The 22,550-nt window shown below is 46.5% G+C and overlaps 1 protein-coding gene across 3 annotated transcripts in view; it reads left to right on the top strand.

Annotated features, from left to right (window-relative positions):
• The window catches only part of LOC137371161 (cohesin subunit SA-2-like), a 145,183-nt gene that overhangs the window by 74,565 nt on the left and 48,068 nt on the right, over positions 1-22,550 (top strand). For 2 of the 3 annotated variants that reach the window (XM_068033224.1, XM_068033225.1), the window contains exons 13-18: positions 1,585-1,683; positions 3,899-3,978; positions 9,668-9,775; positions 17,790-17,904; positions 19,931-20,038; positions 22,388-22,505. In XM_068033224.1, the coding sequence (XP_067889325.1) occupies positions 1,585-1,683; positions 3,899-3,978; positions 9,668-9,775; positions 17,790-17,904; positions 19,931-20,038; positions 22,388-22,505 (628 nt within the window). The remainder of the gene's footprint in view (positions 1-1,584; positions 1,684-3,898; positions 3,979-9,667; positions 9,776-17,789; positions 17,905-19,930; positions 20,039-22,387; positions 22,506-22,550) is intronic. The other variant, XM_068033226.1, reaches the window with a different exon arrangement.

Below are 22,550 nucleotides of genomic sequence, written 5' to 3'. Positions count from 1 at the left end.
GAATAAGGGGTCTCCCATTAAAGACAGAAAGGAGAAGGAATTTCTTCTCTCAGAGGGTTGTTAAACATTGGAATTCTCTACCCCAGAGAGCAGTGGAGGCTGGGTCATTCAATATATTCAAGATTGCGTTAGACAGATTTTTGATCCGCAAGGGCGTCAAGGATATTGGGGGGTGGGGGGAGGGGGCAGGCAGGAAAGAGGCCATGATCAGATCAGCCATGATATTATTGAATGGCGTAACAGGCTCGAGGGTCCAAATGGCCTATTGCTGCTCCTAATTCTTATGTTCTTTCATTCTTATGCTGGGAGAGGTAGCTGAATAGTCAGGAGTTATGTGGGTTAGGATCCAGGGAACAGGTGGGGATGAGCTTTGAGAATGTTGGGAGTGGGGTGGATCAAGGGACTGGGAGAGATACTACAGAATAAAAGAGCACAGTGAATAGGAGGTGGGAAAGTGATCAGAAACAAGGTGAGAAAAGAGGGGAAGGTGGTGTTGTGGTAAACGTATGATGGCCTCAATTGAAGACGCAAAGAATTTCATGAACTTTTCACACTAGTTGTTGGACGTGGGTAGAAAAGGTGGGGAAATGGAGTTTGGAGAGTTAACTCTTCATGTTGTAAAGGAGCTGTGGTCGATCCGGGAATAATAGACAGAGTTAATGGAAGAGTGGGAGATATGGTAGAGCTTAGTTTGGTGCCAGATCTGAAGATGAATGCATAGGTCAGTTGTGTGCTGTGTTTGTGGCCCCTGGACTTAAGAGGTGAAGATGGAAGCAATACTGGGGGAAATAGCAGGAATGAGACATGTTGAATGAATTAATGGGAACAAAAGTGTCAAAAGCAGAGGCAAGGGAGCCAGTGAGTGACAAACAGAGCCAGAAATATCATGAAATGTAGGGGGCCAGAGAAGAGAGAGTTGGGAATTTGATAGTGAATTTGTTTGGGAGCTGGGTTTGGTTTGGTTTATCACGGGTGGAAAGTAAGAACTTGCACTTAATTAGTGTCTGTCACAACCTCAGGACATCCCAAAGCGTTTTACAGCCAATTAAATACTTTTTGAAGTATAGTCACTGTTATAATATAGGAAATACGGCTGCCAATTCGCACACAGCAAACTCCCACAAACGGCAATGTGATAAATGAGCCAGAAAGTTTTCAATAATGTTGGTTGAGGGATTGAGGATTGAGAGATAAATATTGGCCAGGCCACTCTCCTGAATGGGCAGATGGAGCCTCGGGAGTTGGAAGACAGCAGAAGGATGTGAGTGGTCCAAGTGGGGACAAAGTTATCAGATAGCCTCATTGGTGGCGCAAATTTTACCAGTGGAGAAGCCATATGAGATGGCGAGTTTTAGGGTTTTGGATCTAGGTGGCGGAGTTTATGTGAAGGGTGAGATTGAGTGAGGACTGGAGTGGATATAAGCTAGTGGAGAAGAAACATGGGATGTTTAGGCATATGTTAAAATCAACAAGGATGAGAAACAGGAAATGCCAATGACATTCAGTTTATCTAAATTATATTGAGCAGAAAATGCACTTTGGCTTTTTTTCCCCTAACATTAGAGTTCACTTTTTTTTTTGAAGCAAAGTGATGTGAGATTGAAATGCCTGATTGGATTACTGGGCCTTTACTCTGACAAAGAGCGTTGTTCAAGGATGGATCTTTTCACCTGTCGTTTCAAGGTGAGTCAAATCTTTAACTTTTCTAGCGGTATCTGAGGAGGCAGCTAGACTGTGTGACCATCTGGGTTCGGTACTGGGAAGCAGCTAATTGCTGGAGGTTCCATCGCAGGACCTCTTGTCTTCAACTGCCCCAAACCAGTCGAACAGCCTCTTTTCCAGCTGCAATCCTTTTATAACTAGGAATAAACAAAAGTGTTGAAGGAAAACAAAAAAAAAAATGCTTCCAGGAAAGTCCAGGACATTCCTGGAGGGTTGGCAGCTCTATACAGAATGGTGGCCATTTTTGAGGCCTAGGGTTGGTGTGGTTTGATAGAGAGTTGGTGTATATGGGGCTGAGTGTTAGAAGATGAGTTGGTTTGCAAAAGAAAGAAAACCAAGCAAAAAGAAAGATAAGGCCAGGAGTGCAGAACAACTGAGCCCAGGACAGGGTACACATGGGGCCAGGAGTGCAGCACAGCTTGGCCCAGGGATGGAGCACAGGTGGGCCCAAGGATGGAACATGGATGGCTCCAGGAATGGAGCATGTATGGGCCCAGGGATGGAGCACATGGTGGGCCCAGAATTGGAATACAGGTGGGGCCAGGAATGCAGCACAGTTGCGCCCAGGGGTGGAGCACAGGTGGGCACAGGAGTGCACTACCGTTGGGCTTAGAAGCAGAGTACCGGTGGGCCAAGAGTGGAGTAGTAGTAGGCCCAGGAGTGGAGTACTGGTGGGCCCAACAGCAGAGTGGCCCAGGAGTGGAGAACCGATAGGTTCAGGAGTGGAGTGGCTTGGAGTGGAGTACCGGTGGGTCGAGGAGTGGAGTGGGTCATCCAGGAGTGGAGTACCGATGGGTCCAGGAGCAGAGTGGGCCCAGGAGCGGAGCACCAGTGAGCCCAGGACGGGATACTGGTCAGCCCAGGCATGGAGTTGGCCCAGCAGTGGAGTACCGCTGGGCCCAGGAGCGGAGTGGGCCCAGGAGCAGAGTACTGGTGGGTTCAGGAGCAGACTGGGCTCAGGAACGGAGTACTGGTGCACCCAGGAGTGCAGTTGGTGCAGGAACGGAGTACTGTTGGGTCCAGGAGTGGTGTGGGCCCAGGAGCGGAGTACCATTGGGTCCAGGAGCGGAGTGGGCCTAGGAGTGGAGTATTGATGGGCCCAGGAGTGCTGCGTGGAAGTATATGTAGAACAAATTTATGGCACAGGCTCCTTAAATTAATTCTAAGGCTTATTGAGGTAAAAGCATTTCTACATCAGCATGTTGTAAATCGGCTTGCAGGATTGTGAAGTAATTTTATTGCTATTTTATTCTTATAGTCCTGCAACAATCCATTCACAACATTTAAAGTGGCAGTGTTAGCAAAAACATTTGCTTGTGTGTAGAGTGTCTTAGGGGCCGTATATCTCTGAGATTATTTGGGGGCACACTTCTAAACTTAGGGCCTATTGCTGCATTATGTTGAAAAATTTAGTAACTTAAGCGCAACTGAACTTTGAACTCAGAATAGTATCAGACAGCGTTTGGCCAGATTGTGAGCTGAGCCATGAGGTCGGGTGGAGGGGACGAAAGGGACAGAGGGAGGTGAAGGGTAGAAAAACTAAGGGAGGAGGCATAGTTACACAAATATCACTCCTCATAGGCAATGAGTAAGGGGCATCTTTTATGGCATCCTCTGAAGAAAATTACCGGAGCAGGGAAACCAATTATTTGTGACTCGCTCTTACTGTCATGGGCTGCCTTGCTCAACTGTAAAGAATGACTCCATCCTCCATCCAGAGCTTGGGCAGCTCTGGGTTTTCTGACATTGGCAAACCTTTGGCCTGCTCTGCCTCACTTCTGTTAGTGGAACGGGCCCATTGGAATTTCAGACCCTTTGAAAAGGAAAAGCCCATCCTAGTCACTTTGTCAATCAAACTGCTTCTTCAGTGTGTACAAGCCTGAATGCCAGGGTTGTTCAAACAACTAACTGCAGGACACATTAGTGCATGGAGAAGATCAGTGGTTAGCCTCTAGGTATGAGCTCCTTCATGATCATACAGTCTAAATATATTGAAGAAATAATATAATTAGATTGCACTGTGTTATTAAATTATCATTTGAACGTTAAATCATTATCAACATAATCACTTGACTCTGGAGGCCAAGGCCACTGACACTTTTAGTAAGGTAAGTGGACCTCAGTCTAAGTACTTGAGTACTCCATGGCTATACTGTATCCCATTGCTTCCCAACAGGATAGGATCATATCAATGACACTGGACAAAGAAAGTGAAGTATCTGTACAAGCAATTAAGGTGTTAACTCTCATGTTGCAGTAAGTAAATTTTTGTTTGAATTAAGTGCTGATTTTTCTAATTGTGTTGCCATATTCAGTTCCGGAAATGTGGATTTCCGATTGGCGAATTGCATGACAATGAACCAAACCATCCGGGGATTAGCACGATTGCGTTGTGTTCCTATGATGCAAGCCACCTCACAATTGGTCCTGTTCTTTAAAATATTGATGGACCAGCCATTGACTGTTTACCCCATTCCAGGCCCTTACCATCTACCAATATTGTGCAGTGTCCCACTGGATCCAAACAGTTTCTATTCCCTACTGTTTTATAGAATTCCAATGATCAAGTGCTTGAGTATTCACTTCTATCCTACAATTTCAATGGACTATATCACTTCCAATTCCCTCCCATTGTATATAATTCCAGTGAACTAAAACACACCCTATTCACTACTATTGTATAGAATTCTACTGGACTGAGCCAATTCCCATTAGCTTTTATTATATTGAATTCCAATAGATTATTCAGTGCTAGTGCATGGAATTCCAACTGACCAAGCCACCCCTCATTCATTTCCAGTGTACAAATTTGTTGGAGCAAACAGACTGTTGGAATTTTGGATCAGTATCTCCAATTCCTTTCTTGTGCTTAGTGCCAAAGATCATTCCCATTAGAAACACACATGGGAAATGTTGGAAACCCTCAGCAGGTCAGGTGAAGAGAGCAGCTGAGTTAACGGGCCAGATTTATTCTGGCAATGGGTGTCTCAGCGACGGACCCGAAGGCGGTGGGGGGGTGGGAAGAACCTGGCTTGGCCCTCTGTCGGACCCCCGTTGCAATCAAGTGGTGGGCAGTCAATTTACTGCCCGCCGCCGTCGGCGATGCCATCCTGTTAAAGGATGTGCTGCCGCCTCCAGAGCTGCCAGCCAATTGGAGGCCCGGCAGATCTGCAGTACTGGCAGTGCCACCGGGAGCGGTGGCTACTGCTGATATTGCAGGAGGTCTGCAGTACCGAAGAAGGAGGAGACCCTGGGACAGGTGAGCTGGAGGGTGGGTGGTTTGCGAGAGTGGGGGGCTCTTCCCAGGGGGGCAGCCATCGCCGCCAGGGAGGCGATCCAGGGGCCCTGGATTACCCCCAAAGGAGGGACACCCCTCCATGTCTCTAGGAGGCGGCCAGGCCTCACCGGGCGGTGTCTCTTTGTGGTGGCAGGCGCCTCCATTCTCCACAATATTGGAGTGGAGGCGGGAAAAGGCCCTTAAGTGGCCTTTTGGCCTGAAACATGTGGAAAACCCCTCGGGCTGATTGTTTGACATGAAATGTAAATTGTAAATGTAATTGTAAGTGCAGTGAGGCACCTCAGCATCACATACTGTGTTAAAAGAAAATTGAACTGTAATATACTTTATGTAATGTCAAAGTTGGACTGTTATGTAAATTTTACAAATTTTATGAATAAAGTAAATTTAAAAAAAAAATATTCAAGGGCCTAAATCTCTCTGTCCCAGTATTGATGCAGCAGGAATAGAGATCAGGAGCTGAAACTCTGGCTGATATTCCCTATGTTATCCATAAGTGTTTAGCCCAGACCGCTGACTGATGATACCTGGGTTATTGTTTGAATCTGCTTTACTTCAGTTCTAAAATATTATAGAATCATAGAAAGTTTAAGGCACAGAAAGAGGCCACTTGGCCCATCGTGTCTGTGCCGGCCGAAAAACGATCCACCTATTCTAATCCCACCTTCCAGCCTTTGGTCCATAGCCCTGCAGCTTATGGCACCTGAGGTGCATATCCAGACTCCTTTTGAATGTGTTGAGGGTCTCTGCCTCAACTACCCTTTCAGGTAGTGAGTTCCAGACCATCACCACCCTCTGGGTGAAAAAGAGTTTTCCTCATCTCCCCTCTAATTTTTCTACCAATCGCTTGAAATCTATGCCCGCTCATCACTGACTTCTCTGCTAAGGTGAGTAGACCCTTCACCTCCAGGCCCCTCAAAATTTTGTACAGATCTTCCCTCAGCCTTCTCTGTTCTAAGGAGAACAATCCCAGCCAATCTAATCTAATCTTCATAGCTGCATTTTTCCAATCCTGGCAACATCCTCATAAATCTCCTCTGTACCCTCTCTAATACAATTACATCCTTTCTGTAATGAGGTGACCAGAACTGCACACAGTACTCAAGTTGTGGCCTAACCAATGAGTTATACAGTTCCAGCATTACTTCCCTGCTCTTATATTCTATACCTCGACCTATCCTGCTACCTTCATGGATCTGTGGACATTCACTCCAAGGTCCCTTACTTCCTCTTCACTATCTCAGTATTTTCCCATTAATCGTGTACTCTTTTGCCTTGTTTGACCGCCCCAAATGCATCACTTCACACTTCTCCAAGTTGAATTCCATTTGACACCTTTCTGCCCATCTGACTAGACTATCAATATTTTCCTGCAGCCTACAACTATCCTCCTCGCTATCTATCACATGGCCAAACTTTGTGTCATCTGCAAACTTCTTGATCATGCCCCCTACATTTACGTCCAAATTGTTAATATACACCACAAAGAGCAGGGGACCTAGTACTGAGCCCTGTGGAATGCCACTGGAAACAGCCCTCCAGTTGCAAAAACACCCGTCAATAATTACCTTTTGTTTCCTGCCACTAAGCCAATTTTGTATCCACCTTGCTGCATTTCCCTGGATCCCATGGGATTTTATTTTTTTAACCAGACTGCCATGTGGGACCTTGTCAAAAGCCTTGCTAAAATCCATGTAGACCACATCAACTGCATTACCCTCATCTATCTTCCTTGTTGCTTCTTCAAAAAATTCAATCATGTTGGTCAAACAAGATTTTCCCTTAACAAATCCATGCTGACTATCCTTGATTAACCTGTGTCTTTCTAAGTAACAGCTTATCCTGTCTCTCAGAATAGATTCAAATAATTTGCCCACTACTGAGGTTAGACTGATTGGCCTGTAATTATTTAGTCTATCCTTCGCTCCCATTTTAAACAGGGGTACAACGTTAGCATTCTCCAATCCTCCGGCACCACACCTGTATCCAGTGAGGACTGGAAAATGATGGTCAGACCCTCTGCTATTTCCTCTCTTGCTTCTTTTAACAGCCTAGGATACATTTCATCTGGCCCTGGTGGTTTATCAACTTTCAAGGATACTAATCCCATTAATACTTCCCCTCGCCCTGTGTTTATCACATCCAATACTTCACACTCTTCCCCCTTAACTACAATATCTGCATCGTGCCCTCTTTTGTGAAGACAGATGCAAAGTTTTCGATAAGAACCAAACCAATATCTTCCGCTCCTACGCATAGGTTACCTTTTTTGGTCTTTTATGGGCCCTACTCTCTCCTTAGTTATCCTCTTACTCTTAATGTATTGATAAAACATCTTTGGGTTCACCCTGATTTTGCTTGCCAATATTCTTTCATGCCCTCTCTTTGCTTTCCTAATTTCATTTTTGATTTCACCCCTCCACTTTCTATACTCCTCTCAGCTTTCTGTAGTATTGAATTCTCGGTGTCGGACATAAGCTTTCCTTTTCTGCCTTATCTTACCCTGTAGGCTCCTTGACATCCATGGGGCTCTAGATTTGGCTGCCTCACCCTTTTTCTTTGTTGGAACATGTTTACCCTGCATCCCTTGAATCTCCCCTTTGAATGCCTCACACTGGTCTGACACCGATTTACCTTCAAGTAGCTGCTTCCAGTCCACTTTCGCTGTTCTATGTTCTAAATCACTCCTCAGTTTAGTAAAATTGGCCTTGCCCCAATTGAGAGCTCTAACTCCTGTTCGATCTCTGTCCTTTTCCATAATTATGTTAAAACTGACTGAATTATGATCACTACCACCAAAATGCTCTCCCACTGCCACTCCTTCCACCTGCCCATCTTTATTTCCTGAAACTAAGTCTAAAACTGTACCCTGTCTTGTTGAACTTGCTACATACTGGGCAAAAATGTTCTTCTGAATACATCTCAAGAATTCTGCTCCCTCAATTCCTTTCACACTAAAACTATCCCAGTTAATATTGGGGTAATTAAAATCCCCTACTATTACTGCCCTATTGTTCTTGCACTTCTCAGAGATTTGCCTACGTATCTGCTCTTCTCTCTCCCTCTGACAGTTTGGGGGTTTATAGTACACTTCCAGCAGTGTGATTGCCCCTTTTTTGTTCCTTAGCTCAATCAATTGGCCTCATTTGATGAACCTTTCAACATATCATCTCTCTTCACAACTGTAATAGTTTCCTTGACCAAAATTGCTACTTCCCCTCCTTTCTTATCCCCTCCCTATCGCACCTGAAAACCCTGTAATCAGGAATGTTGAGCTGCCATTCCTGTCCTTCCTTAAGCCATGTTTCTGTAATAGCTATGATATCGTACTGCCACGTGTCTATCTGTGCCCTCAGCTCATCTGCTTTATTTGCTATACTCCTTGAATTGAAATAGATATCCTTGAGCACTGACAAACTCTTTTTTAAAATTTTCTAACCCTTGTTTCCTCTGTCTTCGAGACTCATCCATTAATTTTCTGTCTTCCATTTTCTGATTTTGTCCCAACTGAGTCTATCCTCAGATCCCCATCCCCCTGCCAAACTAGTTTAAACCCTCCCCAACAGCACTAGCAAAATGTCTCACAAGGAACTCAGTCCCTGCTCTGTTCAAGTGCAACCCATCCAGCCTGTACAGGCCCCTTTTCCCCCAGAGCCGGTCCCAATGTTCTGAATCTGAAGCCCTCCCTCCTGCACCATCTTTCCAGCCATGCATTCATCTGTCTTATCCTTCTATTTCTATACACACTTGCGCCTGGCACTGGGAGTAATCTGGAGATTACTACTTTTGAGGTCCTGCTTGCCAATTTCTTACCTAGCTCCCTAAATACTGACTGCAAGACCACATCCCTCTTTATACCTATGTCGTTGGTTCCAATGTGGACCACAACTGCTGGCTGTTCACCCTCCCCCTTCAGGATGCTCTGCAGCCACTCAGTGACATCCTTGATCCTATCACCAGGGAGGCAACACACTATCCTGAATTCACGCCTGGGGCCACAGAAATACCGATCTATTCCCCTGACGATTGAATCACCTATCATAATGGCTCTTCCAGTCTTCCCTGCACCCCCCTGTGCAGCTGAACCACCCGTGGTGCCATGGACATTGCTCTGGCTGCAATCCCCAGCTGAAGCATCACTTTCCTTAGTATTTAGAACTGAATACCTGTTGGAGCGTGAGATGCAGTCAAGGGTCTCCTGCATGACCTGCCTGATTCTCTTTGACTGTCTGTTGGTCACCCATTCCCTCTCTCCATGCATACTCTTAAACTGTGCGGTGTCCACATCTGTAAGTGTGCTATCCACATAGCTCTCATCCTCATGAATGTACCACAGTGTTGCCAGCTGTCTCTCAAGTTCCAAAACGTGGAGGTCAAGCTGCTGCAATTGACGACACTTCCTGCACAAATGGTTCTCCAGGATACGGGAAGCATCCTGCAGCTCCCATATAGCATAGGAGGTGCACTCTCGAGGTTGAGGCAACCCTGCCATACCTTTGTTTATTAGTTAACCCTTTGCTACTGCTAAACATGGAGCATTTTAATTCTTGTGTATGTTATGATCAATTTAAAAATGTTGCAGCAGTGAAAACCAATGTGAAAATGACAACATGGAATAAAATGATTATTTTTCTTAATTTCCTGTAGGAACTGTGAGGAGGTGTTAACTCCAGGAGACTGTGAACAGTTGTATCACTTTGTTTATTCAGCACATAGACCTGTGGCTTTGGCAGCTGGAGAATTTCTACACAGAAAGTAAGTGAGGATCTTTTGAATTAGAGGGAATTAGCACAGTAATGACCCAACCTTCCTTTTTATGTTTCATTGTCTGAAGACAAATCCTAGAAGTGGAGTAACAATGGAGGAGGTACTGAATGTGAGGACTGGGGTGTCATGGTAACATTTTCTGTACTTATCTATGGATGAATGCCTGTGGACACTTGAAAAATGGCGTGACCCATTATTGGGTTGGATGTCTTTTGGACATCTGTAGGGCACAGAACGTTGGTCTGCAAAATTGGCCCTCGTTGCAACCATTGTACAGACTTAAAGTGGCTGCAATGAGACCCAAAGAGTGAAGGGTGTTAGTTATAACCTCAAAGTATATAATTTAGAGCATTAATGACCTAAAAGCGTGTGGTGGCTTCTGACAACTTGCCACAGTCTCACAGTGATGCCACACCAGGCCTCGGGCATCAGCTTTTTAAACTGCGTGTTGTTAACTTTAAGAAACTTTATTCTGAAGCAACAGTCTCGGCGGGAGTGACCAATGGGGCTCTATTGGCCTCAGTACCCCTGAGCTACGAGTTGCCAAGTCAGCCAGGGTTGGTATTCCTGATTCCTCTTCAGGGACCTCTGCTGGAAAGTGCGGATGTCAGGTGATGCTCAGCTGTGATGCCACTCATGTAGAGTAGCCAGACCATAGTCCTAGGCTTATGTAAGAAGCCATAAGATGCTGCCAGTGGCTTGGAAGGAAAGAAGGTGAGAAAAAGGGAGAGAATTGGATGCCAATGATGCTGGAAGTATCTGATATTTGCCATCTACATGTGATCTTGTGTGGACAATAACATGTCTGGAATTTAAAAAGGTGTTTGTCTTACTTACCTTTTGAAATCCAGTGGCTATTACCTAAGGTCAAAGGGTTAAGGAGAAAGGATGTTCTATCTGATCCATGAGACGAAGCAGGACTGCTGGCAAGCAGCCATATTGTTGTCAATGCTCCTGTCAAGTGATATCATGAAACGTGTTAGAGAGTTATGGACTACACACTTTGAGTTGGGATTTCTGTCTGCCCCTCTTCCTGGCCTGAGGTTTTCCGCCTGTTGAAACGAATGGGCTGAAAATCGCAGGCTTAAGTGGCCCGGAAGCAGAATGTCCCATTACTATTGGAGAAGTTCCCTCAGAAAGGAGAATTCTATGCAAAGTGTCTCTGGCAGCCTGATGGTTTCCAACAGGAAAACATGAGAGAATGAAGAAGTACCAGTAAGTGTATAGATTAGTCCCTTTATAACCATTATTGCCATTGTGTGACATTTCAGTAGAATACCTTTCTCCTTTGCAAGAAAAGAGAATAGGGGCAATGCAGCCGAGGAAGCTTTGGGTACAATTTACTTGCTCCCTGAGGATCTGTTTGTATTTTCTGTACAGACAAGATTGGCTTGTTTACTAGTGTATATAAAATTCAGTAGATAGTAACTCCATCTGCAGGATGTGCATAATACACTAGGTATTTAAGGGAAGTAATTATTCAGTTACACTGCGGCAACTTAATGCTGATCTACTGCTATTGGAGGGGGCAGGGGTTCCACGATATAAATGGGCTACAAGGAGATCCTGAGGTGTCTGCAAAGTTAACAGCTTTCTTTAGGTCTGGGCTGGGCATATCACACCATACAAGCAACAGTGTCTCGAGAATCTGCTGCTCGATGGCTGGCGATATCCCTCAGAGCTGTCCCCACTCCGCTGTCATAACTTCACCAATAGTGCAGCAGAAACCGGTTCTCTGTGCTTCCGGTGATGTTACAGTAGTGAAGTGGGACCATCCTGGTCTATATCTTTTCTGTATTAGAACAAACAAAGAACAGTACAGCACAGGAACAGGCCATTCGGCCCTCCAAGCCTGCGCCGATCTTGATGTGCCTTTTATGACCTCAGGAAATCCCAAAGCACTTTTTAACCAATGATGTACTTTTGGAATGTGGTCAGTGTAATGTGGGAAATCCGACAACCAATTTGCACACAGAAAGCTCCCACAAACAGCAATGAGATGAATGACCAGCTATAGTGATGTTGGTTGAGGGATAGATATTGGCCAGAGCAATGGGGAGAACTCCCCTGCTCTTCTTCGAAATAGTGCCATGGGATCTTTTACATCCACCTGAGAGGAGAGATGGGGCCCCAGTTTGATATTACCTTCAACAGGACAGAAATCCCTCAGTACTGCAGTGGAACGTCAGCTTAGATTATGTGCTCATGTCTCTGGAGTGGGACTTGAACCCAAGGGGCCAGATTTCATTCCTGTGATGGGGGCCCTGGTGGCGGGCTGGAAGGTAGGGGGGGGTGGGGGGGGAGATCCCATCTCGGCCCTCCATCGGACCCCTGGTGCGATTTCACGGCGGGCAGGCAATTAACTGCCCACCGTCGGGGACGGCATCCTTTAAGAGACAAGCTCCCTCCTCGACAGCTGCCGGCTAATTGGAAGGCAGGAGCTCTGCTGTACCGGCAGCGCCACTGGGAGCAGTGGCCATTGCCAGTATTGTAGGAGGCCCTGCAGAGGAAAAGAGCCCGGGAGAGGTAAGTGGGGTCAGGGTCATCAGAGTCTTTCAGGCAAGTGGGGAGAGTTGGTTAGTGAGGGTGGGGGAGTGGGTCTTCCCAGGGTGGGGGGTGTGGCCAATGCCACTGGGGGTGCCCTCCAGGGGCCCTGAATTGGCCTCAAAGGAGAGTCCCCCCAAACCCTCTAGGATGCCACCAAGTTTTACCTGGCAACATCTCCCCGTGGCGACGGGCCCATCCGCCTTCGACAAAATTGAGATGGAGGTGGGAAGAGGCCCTTAAGTGGCCATTAATTGGGCCTCAATTGGCACGGAAAGCCATCCTAGACTTTCCCGGGCAAAATTCGAAAGCATTGGAGTGACAGGCACTCCAACCTCTGCCTTTCCATGCAGTCTTCAGTACAACTGTGGCTCATCGATAATATATCTCTATTTGCAAGCGGTCCCTGTAAATGTGTTCTGAGCAGTGTGTCAATATTTACAGATAGTCCTTGAGACTGTTTCAATATTTATAGGGGGTCCCCAAGATTGCATCAGTATTTGTGGGAGGGTCCCCGAGAGTGTGCCAGTATTTATAGGGGACCTGGAGGGTGTGCCAGTATTTATAGGGGACCTGGAGGGTGTGTCAGTATTTATAGGGGGCCTGGAGGGTGTGTCAGTATTTATAGGGGACCTGGAGGGTGTGTCAGTATTTATAGGGGACCTGGAGGGTGTGTCAGTATTTATAGGGGGCCTGGAGGGTGTGTCAGTATTTATAGGGGACCTGGAGAGTGTGTCAGTATTTATAGGGGACCTGGAGAGTGTGTCAGTATTTATAGGGGACCTGGAGGGTGTGTCAGTATTTATCGGGGATCTGGAGGGTGTGTCAGTATTTATAGGGGACCTGGAGGGTGTGTCAGTATTTATCGGGGACCTGGAGGGTGTGCCAGTATTTATAGGGGACCTGGAGTGTGTGCCAGTATTTATAGGGAACCTGGAGAGTGTACCAGTATTTATAGGGGACCTGGAGAGTGTGTCAGTATTTATAGGGGACCTGGAGGGTCTGTCAGAATTTATAGGGGACCTGGAGAGTGTGTCAGTATTTATAGGGGACCTGGAGGGTGTGTCAGTATTTATAGGGGACCTGGAGAGTGTGTCAGTATTTATAGGGGACCTGGAGAGTGTGTCAGTATTTATAGGGGACATGGAGAGTGTGTCAGTATTTATAGGGGGCCCGGAGAGTGTGTCAGTATTTATAGGGGACCTGGAGAGTGTGTCAGTATTTATAGGGGACCTGGAGGGTCTGTCAGAATTTATAGGGGACCTGGAGAGTGTGTCAGTATTTATAGGGGACCTGGAGGGTGTGTCAGTATTTATAGGGGACCTGGAGAGTGTGTCAGTATTTATAGGGGACCTGGAGAGTGTGTCAGTATTTATAGGGGACATGGAGAGTGTGTCAGTATTTATAGGGGGCCCGGAGAGTGTGTCAGTATTTATAGGGGACCTGGAGGGTGTGTCAGTATTTATAGGGGGCCTGGAGGGTGTGTCAGTATTTATAGGGGACCTGGAGGGTGTGTCAGTATTTATAGGGGACCTGGAGGATGTGTCAGTATTTATAGGGGACCTGGAGTGTGTGTCAGTATTTATAGGGGACCTGGAGGGTGTGTCAGTATTTATAGGGGACCTGGAGAGTGTGCCAGTATTTATAGGGGACCTGGAGGGTGTGTCAGTATTTATAGGGGACCTGGAGAGTGTGTCAGTATTTATAGGGGACCTGGAGGGTCTGTCAGAATTTATAGGGGACCTGGAGAGTGTGTCAGTATTTATAGGGGACCTGGAGAGTGTGTCAGTATTTATAGGGGACCTGGAGAGTGTGTCAGTATTTATAGGGGACCTGGAGGGTGTGTCAGTATTTATAGGGGACCTGGAGGGTCTGTCAGAATTTATAGGGGACCTGGAGAGTGTGTCAGTATTTATAGGGGACCTGGAGGGTGTGTCAGTATTTATAGGGGACCTGGAGGGTGTGTCAGTATTTATAGGGGGCCCGGAGAGTGTGTCAGTATTTATAGGGGACCTGGAGGATGTGTCAGTATTTATAGGGGACCTGGAGTGTGTGTCAGTATTTATAGGGGACCTGGAGGGTGTGTCAGTATTTATAGGGGACCTGGAGGGTGTGTCAGTATTTATAGGGGACCTGGAGGGTCTGTCAGAATTTATAGGGGACCTGGAGGGTCTGTCAGTATTTATAGGGGACCTGGAGGGTGTGTCAGTATTTATAGGGGACCTGGAGGGTGTGTCAGTATTTATAGGGGATCTGGAGGGTGTGTCAGTATTTATAGGGGACCTGGAGGGTGTGTCAGTATTTATAGGGGACCTGGAGGGTGTGTCAGTATTTATAGGGGACCTGGAGGGTGTGTCAGTATTTATAGGGGACCTGGAGGGTGTGTCAGTATTTATCGGGGGCCCGGAGAGTGTGTCAGTATTTATAGGGGACCTGGAGGATGTGTCAGTATTTATAGGGGACCTGGAGTGTGTGTCAGTATTTATAGGGGACCTGGAGAGTGTGTCAGTATTTATAGGGGACCTGGAGGGTCTGTCAGAATTTATAGGGGACCTGGAGAGTGTGTCAGTATTTATAGGGGACCTGGAGAGTGTGTCAGTATTTATAGGGGACCTGGAGGGTGTGTCAGTATTTATAGGGGACCTGGAGGGTCTGTCAGAATTTATAGGGGACCTGGAGAGTGTGTCAGTATTTATAGGGGGCCTGGAGGGTGTGTCAGTATTTATAGGGGACCTGGAGGGTGTGTCAGTATTTATAGGGGACCTGGAGGGTGTGTCAGTATTTATAGGGGGCCTGGAGGGTGTGTCAGTATTTATAGGGGACCTGGAGAGTGTGTCAGTATTTATAGGGGACCTGGAGAGTGTGTCAGTATTTATAGGGGACCTGGAGGGTGTGTCAGTATTTATCGGGGATCTGGAGGGTGTGTCAGTATTTATAGGGGACCTGGAGGGTGTGTCAGTATTTTTCGGGGACCTGGAGGGTATGTCAGTATTTATAGGGGACCTGGAGAATGTGTCAGTATCTATAGGGGACCTGGAAGGTGTGTCAGTATTTATAGGGGACCTGGAGGGTGTGTCAGTATTTATAGGGGGCCTGGAGAGTGTGCCAGTATTTATAGGGGACCTGGAGGATGTGTCAGTATTTATAGGGGACATGGAGAGTGTGTCAGTATTTATAGGGGACCTGGAGGATGTGTCAGTATTTATAGGGGACATGGAGAGTGTGTCAGTATTTATAGGGGACCTGGAGTGTGTGTCAGTATTTATAGGGGACCTGGAGGGTGTGCCAGTATTTATAGGGGACCTGGAGTGTGTGCCAGTATTTATAGGGAACCTGGAGAGTGTACCAGTATTTATAGGGGACCTGGAGAGTGTGTCAGTATTTATAGGGGACCTGGAGGGTCTGTCAGAATTTATAGGGGACCTGGAGAGTGTGTCAGTATTTATAGGGGACCTGGAGGGTGTGCCAGTATTTATAGGGGACCTGGAGTGTGTGCCAGTATTTATAGGGAACCTGGAGAGTGTACCAGTATTTATAGGGGACCTGGAGAGTGTGTCAGTATTTATAGGGGACCTGGAGGGTCTGTCAGAATTTATAGGGGACCTGGAGAGTGTGTCAGTATTTATAGGGGACCTGGAGGGTGTGTCAGTATTTATAGGGGACCTGGAGAGTGTGTCAGTATTTATAGGGGACCTGGAGGATGTGTCAGTATTTATAAGGGACCTGGAGTGTGTGTCAGTATTTATAGGAGACCTGGAGGGTGTGTCAGTATTTATAGGGGGCCCGGAGAGTGTGTCAGTATTTATAGGGGACCTGGAGGGTGTGTCAGTATTTATAGGGGACCTGGAGGGTGTGTCAGTATTTATAGGGGGCCCGGAGAGTGTGTCAGTATTTATAGGGGACCTGGAGGATGTGTCAGTATTTATAGGGGACCTGGAGTGTGTGTCAGTATTTATAGGGGACCTGGAGGGTGTGTCAGTATTTATAGGGGACCTGGAGAGTGTGCCAGTATTTATAGGGGACCTGGAGGGTGTGTCAGTATTTATAGGGGACCTGGAGAGTGTGTCAGTATTTATAGGGGACCTGGAGGGTCTGTCAGAATTTATAGGGGACCTGGAGAGTGTGTCAGTATTTATAGGGGACCTGGAGAGTGTGTCAGTATTTATAGGGGACCTGGAGAGTGTGTCAGTATTTATAGGGGACCTGGAGGGTGTGTCAGTATTTATAGGGGACCTGGAGGGTCTGTCAGAATTTATAGGGGACCTGGAGAGTGTGTCAGTATTTATAGGGGACCTGGAGGGTGTGTCAGTATTTATAGGGGACCTGGAGGGTGTGTCAGTATTTATAGGGGGCCCGGAGAGTGTGTCAGTATTTATAGGGGACCTGGAGGATGTGTCAGTATTTATAGGGGACCTGGAGTGTGTGTCAGTATTTATAGGGGACCTGGAGGGTGTGTCAGTATTTATAGGGGACCTGGAGGGTGTGTCAGTATTTATAGGGGACCTGGAGGGTCTGTCAGAATTTATAGGGGACCTGGAGAGTGTGTCAGTATTTATAGGGGACCTGGAGGGTCTGTCAGAATTTATAGGGGACCTGGAGAGTGTGTCAGTATTTATAGGGGACCTGGAGGGTGTGTCAGTATTTATAGGGGACCTGGAGTGTGTGTCAGTATTTATAGGGGGCCCGGAGAGTGTGTCAGTATTTATAGGGGACCTGGAGGATGTGTCAGTATTTATAGGGGACCTGGAGTGTGTGTCAGTATTTATAGGGGACCTGGAGGGTGTGTCAGTATTTATAGGGGACCTGGAGAGTGTGTCAGTATTTATAGGGGACCTGGAGGGTCTGTCAGAATTTATAGGGGACCTGGAGAGTGTGTCAGTATTTATAGGGGACCTGGAGAGTGTGTCAGTATTTATAGGGGACCTGGAGGGTCTGTCAGAATTTATAGGGGACCTGGAGAGTGTGTCAGTATTTATAGGGGACCTGGAGAGTGTGTCAGTATTTATAGGGGACCTGGAGAGTGTGTCAGTATTTATAGGGGACCTGGAGAGTGTGTCAGTATTTATAGAGGACCTGGAGAGTGTGTCAGTATTTATAGAGGACCTGGAGAGTGTGTCAGTATTTATAGGGGACCTGGAGGGTGTGTCAGTATTTATAGGGGACCTGGAGAGTGTGTCAGTATTTATAGGGGACCTGGAGGGTGTGTCAGTATTTATAGGGGACCTGGAGGGTGTGTTAGTATTTATAGGGGACCTGGAGAGTGTGTCAGTATTTATAGGGGACCTGGAGAGTGTGTCAGTATTTATAGCAGTGCCCAAGAGTGTGCCTGTATATACAGAGGTCCCCGAGTGTGTGTCAGTATTTATAGGGGTTCATGAAAAGAACTGTGAATATAGTTCTGGCTTATTTAACAAAGAAACACCAGACGCACCAATCATTGGAAAACATTTGTATTTAGGTTGTTTTGTAGTCAAGAGTCTGAAGTGCAAGATGAAATGCCTGAGAGAAAGGAGAAACCCATCAGTAATACCAACCACATCAGGACTCTTGTGAACTTCTACCAGGAGAGTGAGGTAAGATTAATGCTTAGGATATATTGCAATATTAAATCTTGCTCACTCACTTGTAGCACGACGTTTTGAGTTATTACCTTGGTTGAAATGTATGGGGTGTTTCTCCCCATTGTTGCGTTCATCAGCAGCATGGAATTGGAAAGTTATCCTTCTTCATCTATTATCATGTTTTATTAGTAGGAGCTCTAGGTGTAGGGCAAGCCTGGTGCAGGACACCATTGAGGTTATCTAGTGTAGGAGAGAAGATGAACTAAGGCATGAAGTTGAGATTAGGTGAGGCCAAGCCTGTAAATTGTAAGGGGAGACCAAGGAGGGAATTCCACAGGGGCTGGCACAGATTGATTTGGAATAGCACACAGTGCAACGCGTTTTCCAGCTACATCAGTACACCAACAGTGATGATGCAGAGAAGAGGAAGAATGGGTGGGGTGGCCTGTTTTGACATTGGGGAACAAGAAAGGAGACTCAGCATGGACTTGATGAGCTGAATGGCTTCTTACTGTGCCATGAGTGACTCTACGATTTGAGACCCTGGAGCAAAGAAGATCGAGGGGAGATTTGATGGAGGTGTACAAGATTATGACAGGCTTAGATAAGTTAGACAAGGAAAATCTGTTCCCATTGGCTGATGATGCTAGGGAACACATATTGAATGTTTTGGGCAATAGGTGCAGGTGGGAATGTGAGGGAGATTTTTTTTACGCAGCGAGTGGTAATGACCTGAAACTCGCTGCCCACGAGGGTGGTGGAAGTGGAGACAATCACTGATTTCAAAAGGAAATTGGATGGGCACTTGAAGGAAAACAACTGGCAGAGCTACGGGGATCAAGCGGGGAACTGGGACTGACTGTATTGCTCTGCGGAGAGCTGTCAGGGACTTGATGGGCCAAATGGCCTGCTAGGCTGTAAATGACTCTATGACTGCATAAGAACATAAGAAATAGGAGCTGGAGTAGGCTATTTGGCCCTTCGAATCTGCTGTGCCATTCTATAAGATCATATCTGATCTTCTACTTAACTCACCTTCCTGCACTATCCCCATATTCCTTAATTCCCTTAGTACCAAAAAATCTGTTGACCTTTGTCCTGAATATATTCAAGCCTGAGCATCCACAAACCTTTGAGTGAAGAAATTTCACTCATCTTAGTCTTAAATGGACGACCCGCTGTTCTGAGACTGTGACCCCAGACTGGATTTTTAGCCCCCGCTGCGGGCAGGAATGGAGGTGAAATTTCACGCTGCATAGCCTGTGTGCCGGTTCCCCAGTTCCATTCTGCCCTGGGGCCATTTTCCCGGAGGCAGGATAGAGGGGCAGCATGGCGACCCACAGCCAATTCAGCAGGTTAAGGGCCTATTAAGGCCTGTTGTCGCAGGCTGAATGGGATTTTCCAGTCAGCCTCCAGGTCATCACAGGCACTGAGGGACAGTACTGCTGCCTGGATGTGGCCTCCCGGCAGCAGACCAAGCCTGGGTTCAGAAGTGGTGGCCTGGCTTCAGAGGCCCTTTTTTATTTTAAATTTGAAAAAGTTGGAGAGAGGGCATCTCCATCTTGGGCACCCTCACTTACCTGCTGCTTCCAAGCCAGAGGGCCTCCTATTGGCTTTGAGAGCCGGTCCACCATTCTTAATTGGACAGGGAGCCCGCCTTCTGGCCAATAATTGGCCAATTCCAGGAAAATGACAGGTGAGTGACTATTTCCCACAGAGTGTGGGCTTCTGATCCCCATTTGAGTCTGACAGCAGGCTCCTGAAGCCCACAGGAAAATCCTGCCTCCGTGTTCTAGATTCCCCAGCCACATTTTCTCAGCATTTACTCTGTCAAGCCCCTTAAGAATTTTACATCTTCCAATGAGATCACCTCTCATTCTTCTAAACTCCAGCGAATATAGGCCCAGTCTGCTCAATGTTTCCTCATAGGACAATCCCCTCATCTCAGGAACCAGTCTAGTGAACCTTCGTTGCACTCCCCCTATGGCCAACAATAATATTAATTTCCAATGCAACTTTTCTCTCTATTTTAATTAAGAGAATGGAGACGAGAGATGAGAGAAGGACCAATCACCGAATGGGTGACCATCTTGTTCAGCAGTGCACGAGAGATGGAAAGACGAGTGCCATCAGCAAGAGGATTGAAGTATGACACAGATCCTGGGGAGAGATTTTAACCGATGGGATCAAATCATCTGTCCATTTTACACCCAGTCGATTTTACTCTCTATTGAATTAGTTCGGTCTCTGTGCACTTTACATGACATCGTGACCAGTGAATCAGGAACAATCTTACTTGTGGGATGTGCAGATTAACTTTATTCAAAGTATAATTACTCTACCTAAACAACAACAACAGCAACAACTTGCATTTCTATAGCAGCTTTAACATACTAAAATGTCCCATGGTGCTTCACTGGAGCTTTATCAAACAAAATTTGACACCAAGCTACATAAGGAGATTATATGACGGTTGAGAGGTAGTTTATTAAAGGGCGTCTTAAAGGAGGAGAGAGAGGTATCGATGGAGAAGAGGTTTGGGAGGGAATTTCAGAGCTCAGGGCCTAGGCACTGAAGGCCAGATTGGAGGAGTGCAGATCTCTCGGAGGGCTGTAAGGTTGGAGGGGTTACAGAGATGGGGAGGGGTAAGGCCATGGAGGGATTTGAAAACAAGAATGAGAATTTTAAAATTGAGGCATTGCAGGATGGGTAGATAATGTGGATCAGCAGGCACAAGGGTGCTGGGTGAATGGGACTTGTTAGAATATGAGCAGCAGAGTTTTGGATGACCTCAAGTATACAGAGAGTGAAAATGGGAGGCTGGTCAGAAGTAACCTGCCCTACATTGTGCTTGTAATGTAATTAGATTACTCTCAAATGTAACGTAGCTACTCTTAAAGTTGTATTTGCTTTGAAAATTTAAAAAAAAAAATTTATTTAGAGATACAGCACTGAAACAGGCCCTTCGGCCCACCGAGTCTGTGCCGAACAACAACCACCCATTTATACTAACTCTACAGTAATCCCATATTCCCTACCACCTACCTACACTAGGGGCAATTTACAATGGCCAATTTACCTATCACCTGCAAGTCTTTGGCTGTGGGAGGAAACCGGAGCACCCGGCGAAAACCCACGCGGTCACAAGGAGAACTTGCAAACTCCGCACAGGCAGTACCCAGAATCGAACCCACGTCCCTGGAGCTGTGAGGCTGCAGTGCTAACCACTGCACCACTGTGCCACCCATTCCTTGACCTATTTTTTTTTTATTCATTCATGGGATATGGGAGTCGCTGGCCAGGCCAGCATTTATTGCCCATCCCTAATTGCCCTTGAGAAGGTGGTGGTGAGCTGCCTTCTTGAACCGCTGCAGTCCATTTGGGGTAGGTATACCTACATGCCAGTGAATGTCTAACTTTGTGGTGTTGGTGGAAATCCTTGTCCTAGAGTCGTTGGGTCATGTACAGCACAGAGAGAGGCCATTCGGCCCATTGAGTCCATGCCAGCTCTCCACGGAGCTATCCACAGTCCCACTCCCCCGCTCAATCCTTCAAGTCTGCTTTCTTCAAGTGCCCATCCAGTTTCTTTTTGAAGTCATTGATCGCCTCTGCTTCCACCACCCTTGTGGGCAGTGAGTTCCAGGTCATTACCACCCGTTGTGTAAAAAGGTTCTTTCTCATATTCCCCCTGCATCACTTGCCCAAAACCTTCAATCTGTGTTCTTGTACCATGGGAACAGTTTTTCCTTGTTTTTAAGAGCGATTATTGGAAATTTCAGGCATGCGCTGCTGACCATTGTCGGGCATGGCCCGAGCTGCAATTTCCAATTTTGATGGGCAGTTGCACAATTGTCTCTATAATCTTGTCAGCTTGGTCTCTTGATTTAACCCATAACATTCTTAGACAAAGCAGGCTATTGAAACATGGGGCACCAACATGTATTTGACAGTTGCATCTGAATATGTAGGTCATTACAGAACCATTTTAAGGAAGGATCAATTTCTCAGCAGAATTTTTAACAATTGTTATTAGTTATACAGAACAGTGGTTAACGTTAAAGCAGGTGCCCAGCCTATGTTTATTATAGTAATGTTCATGTTGTAAAAACATCTCCATCGGAGCATTATCAAAAAGAATTTGATACTGAGCCATGTAAGGAGATATTAGGAGAGATGACCAAAAGCTTGGTCAAAGAGGTATGTTTTAAGGAGTGGCTTAAAGGAGGAGAGAGAGAGAGAGGTGGAGAGGCGGAGAAGTTTAAGGGGGAATTCCAAAGCTCAGGGCCCAGGCTGAAGGCCCAGCCATCAATGATGGAGTGATGTAAAATCGGGGTAAATCACTGGAAAGGAAAATTGGGCATTTTCTATAATAGGCGTCTAGTCTGCAGCCCCCATCATAGGCCCAGTCAAGTTGAAAATCGGCCCCATGATATCCCAGGAGCAAATGAGTGCTATTGCAGCTTGAAGTTTGACGCTTGCTCCTTGTTCTCTTTAGGGAAGTGCACGGTCAGCCTACCTTGTTGACAGTCTCTGGGATAGCTCAGCATTCATACTGAGGGACTGGGAGTCTATGACGGCTCTACTGCTGGAAGGTGATGACTCAGAAGAGGAAGGTGAGAAAGTTGTTTGAGGACCGAGTCTTGAATTCCTGCTAATAA

Source organism: Heterodontus francisci, chromosome 6, assembly GCF_036365525.1.
Source record: "Heterodontus francisci isolate sHetFra1 chromosome 6, sHetFra1.hap1, whole genome shotgun sequence".
NCBI classification, from domain to species: Eukaryota; Metazoa; Chordata; class Chondrichthyes; order Heterodontiformes; family Heterodontidae; genus Heterodontus; species Heterodontus francisci.
Note: the sequence above shows the minus strand (reverse complement) of the source record. Positions and strands in the feature narration are given on the sequence as shown.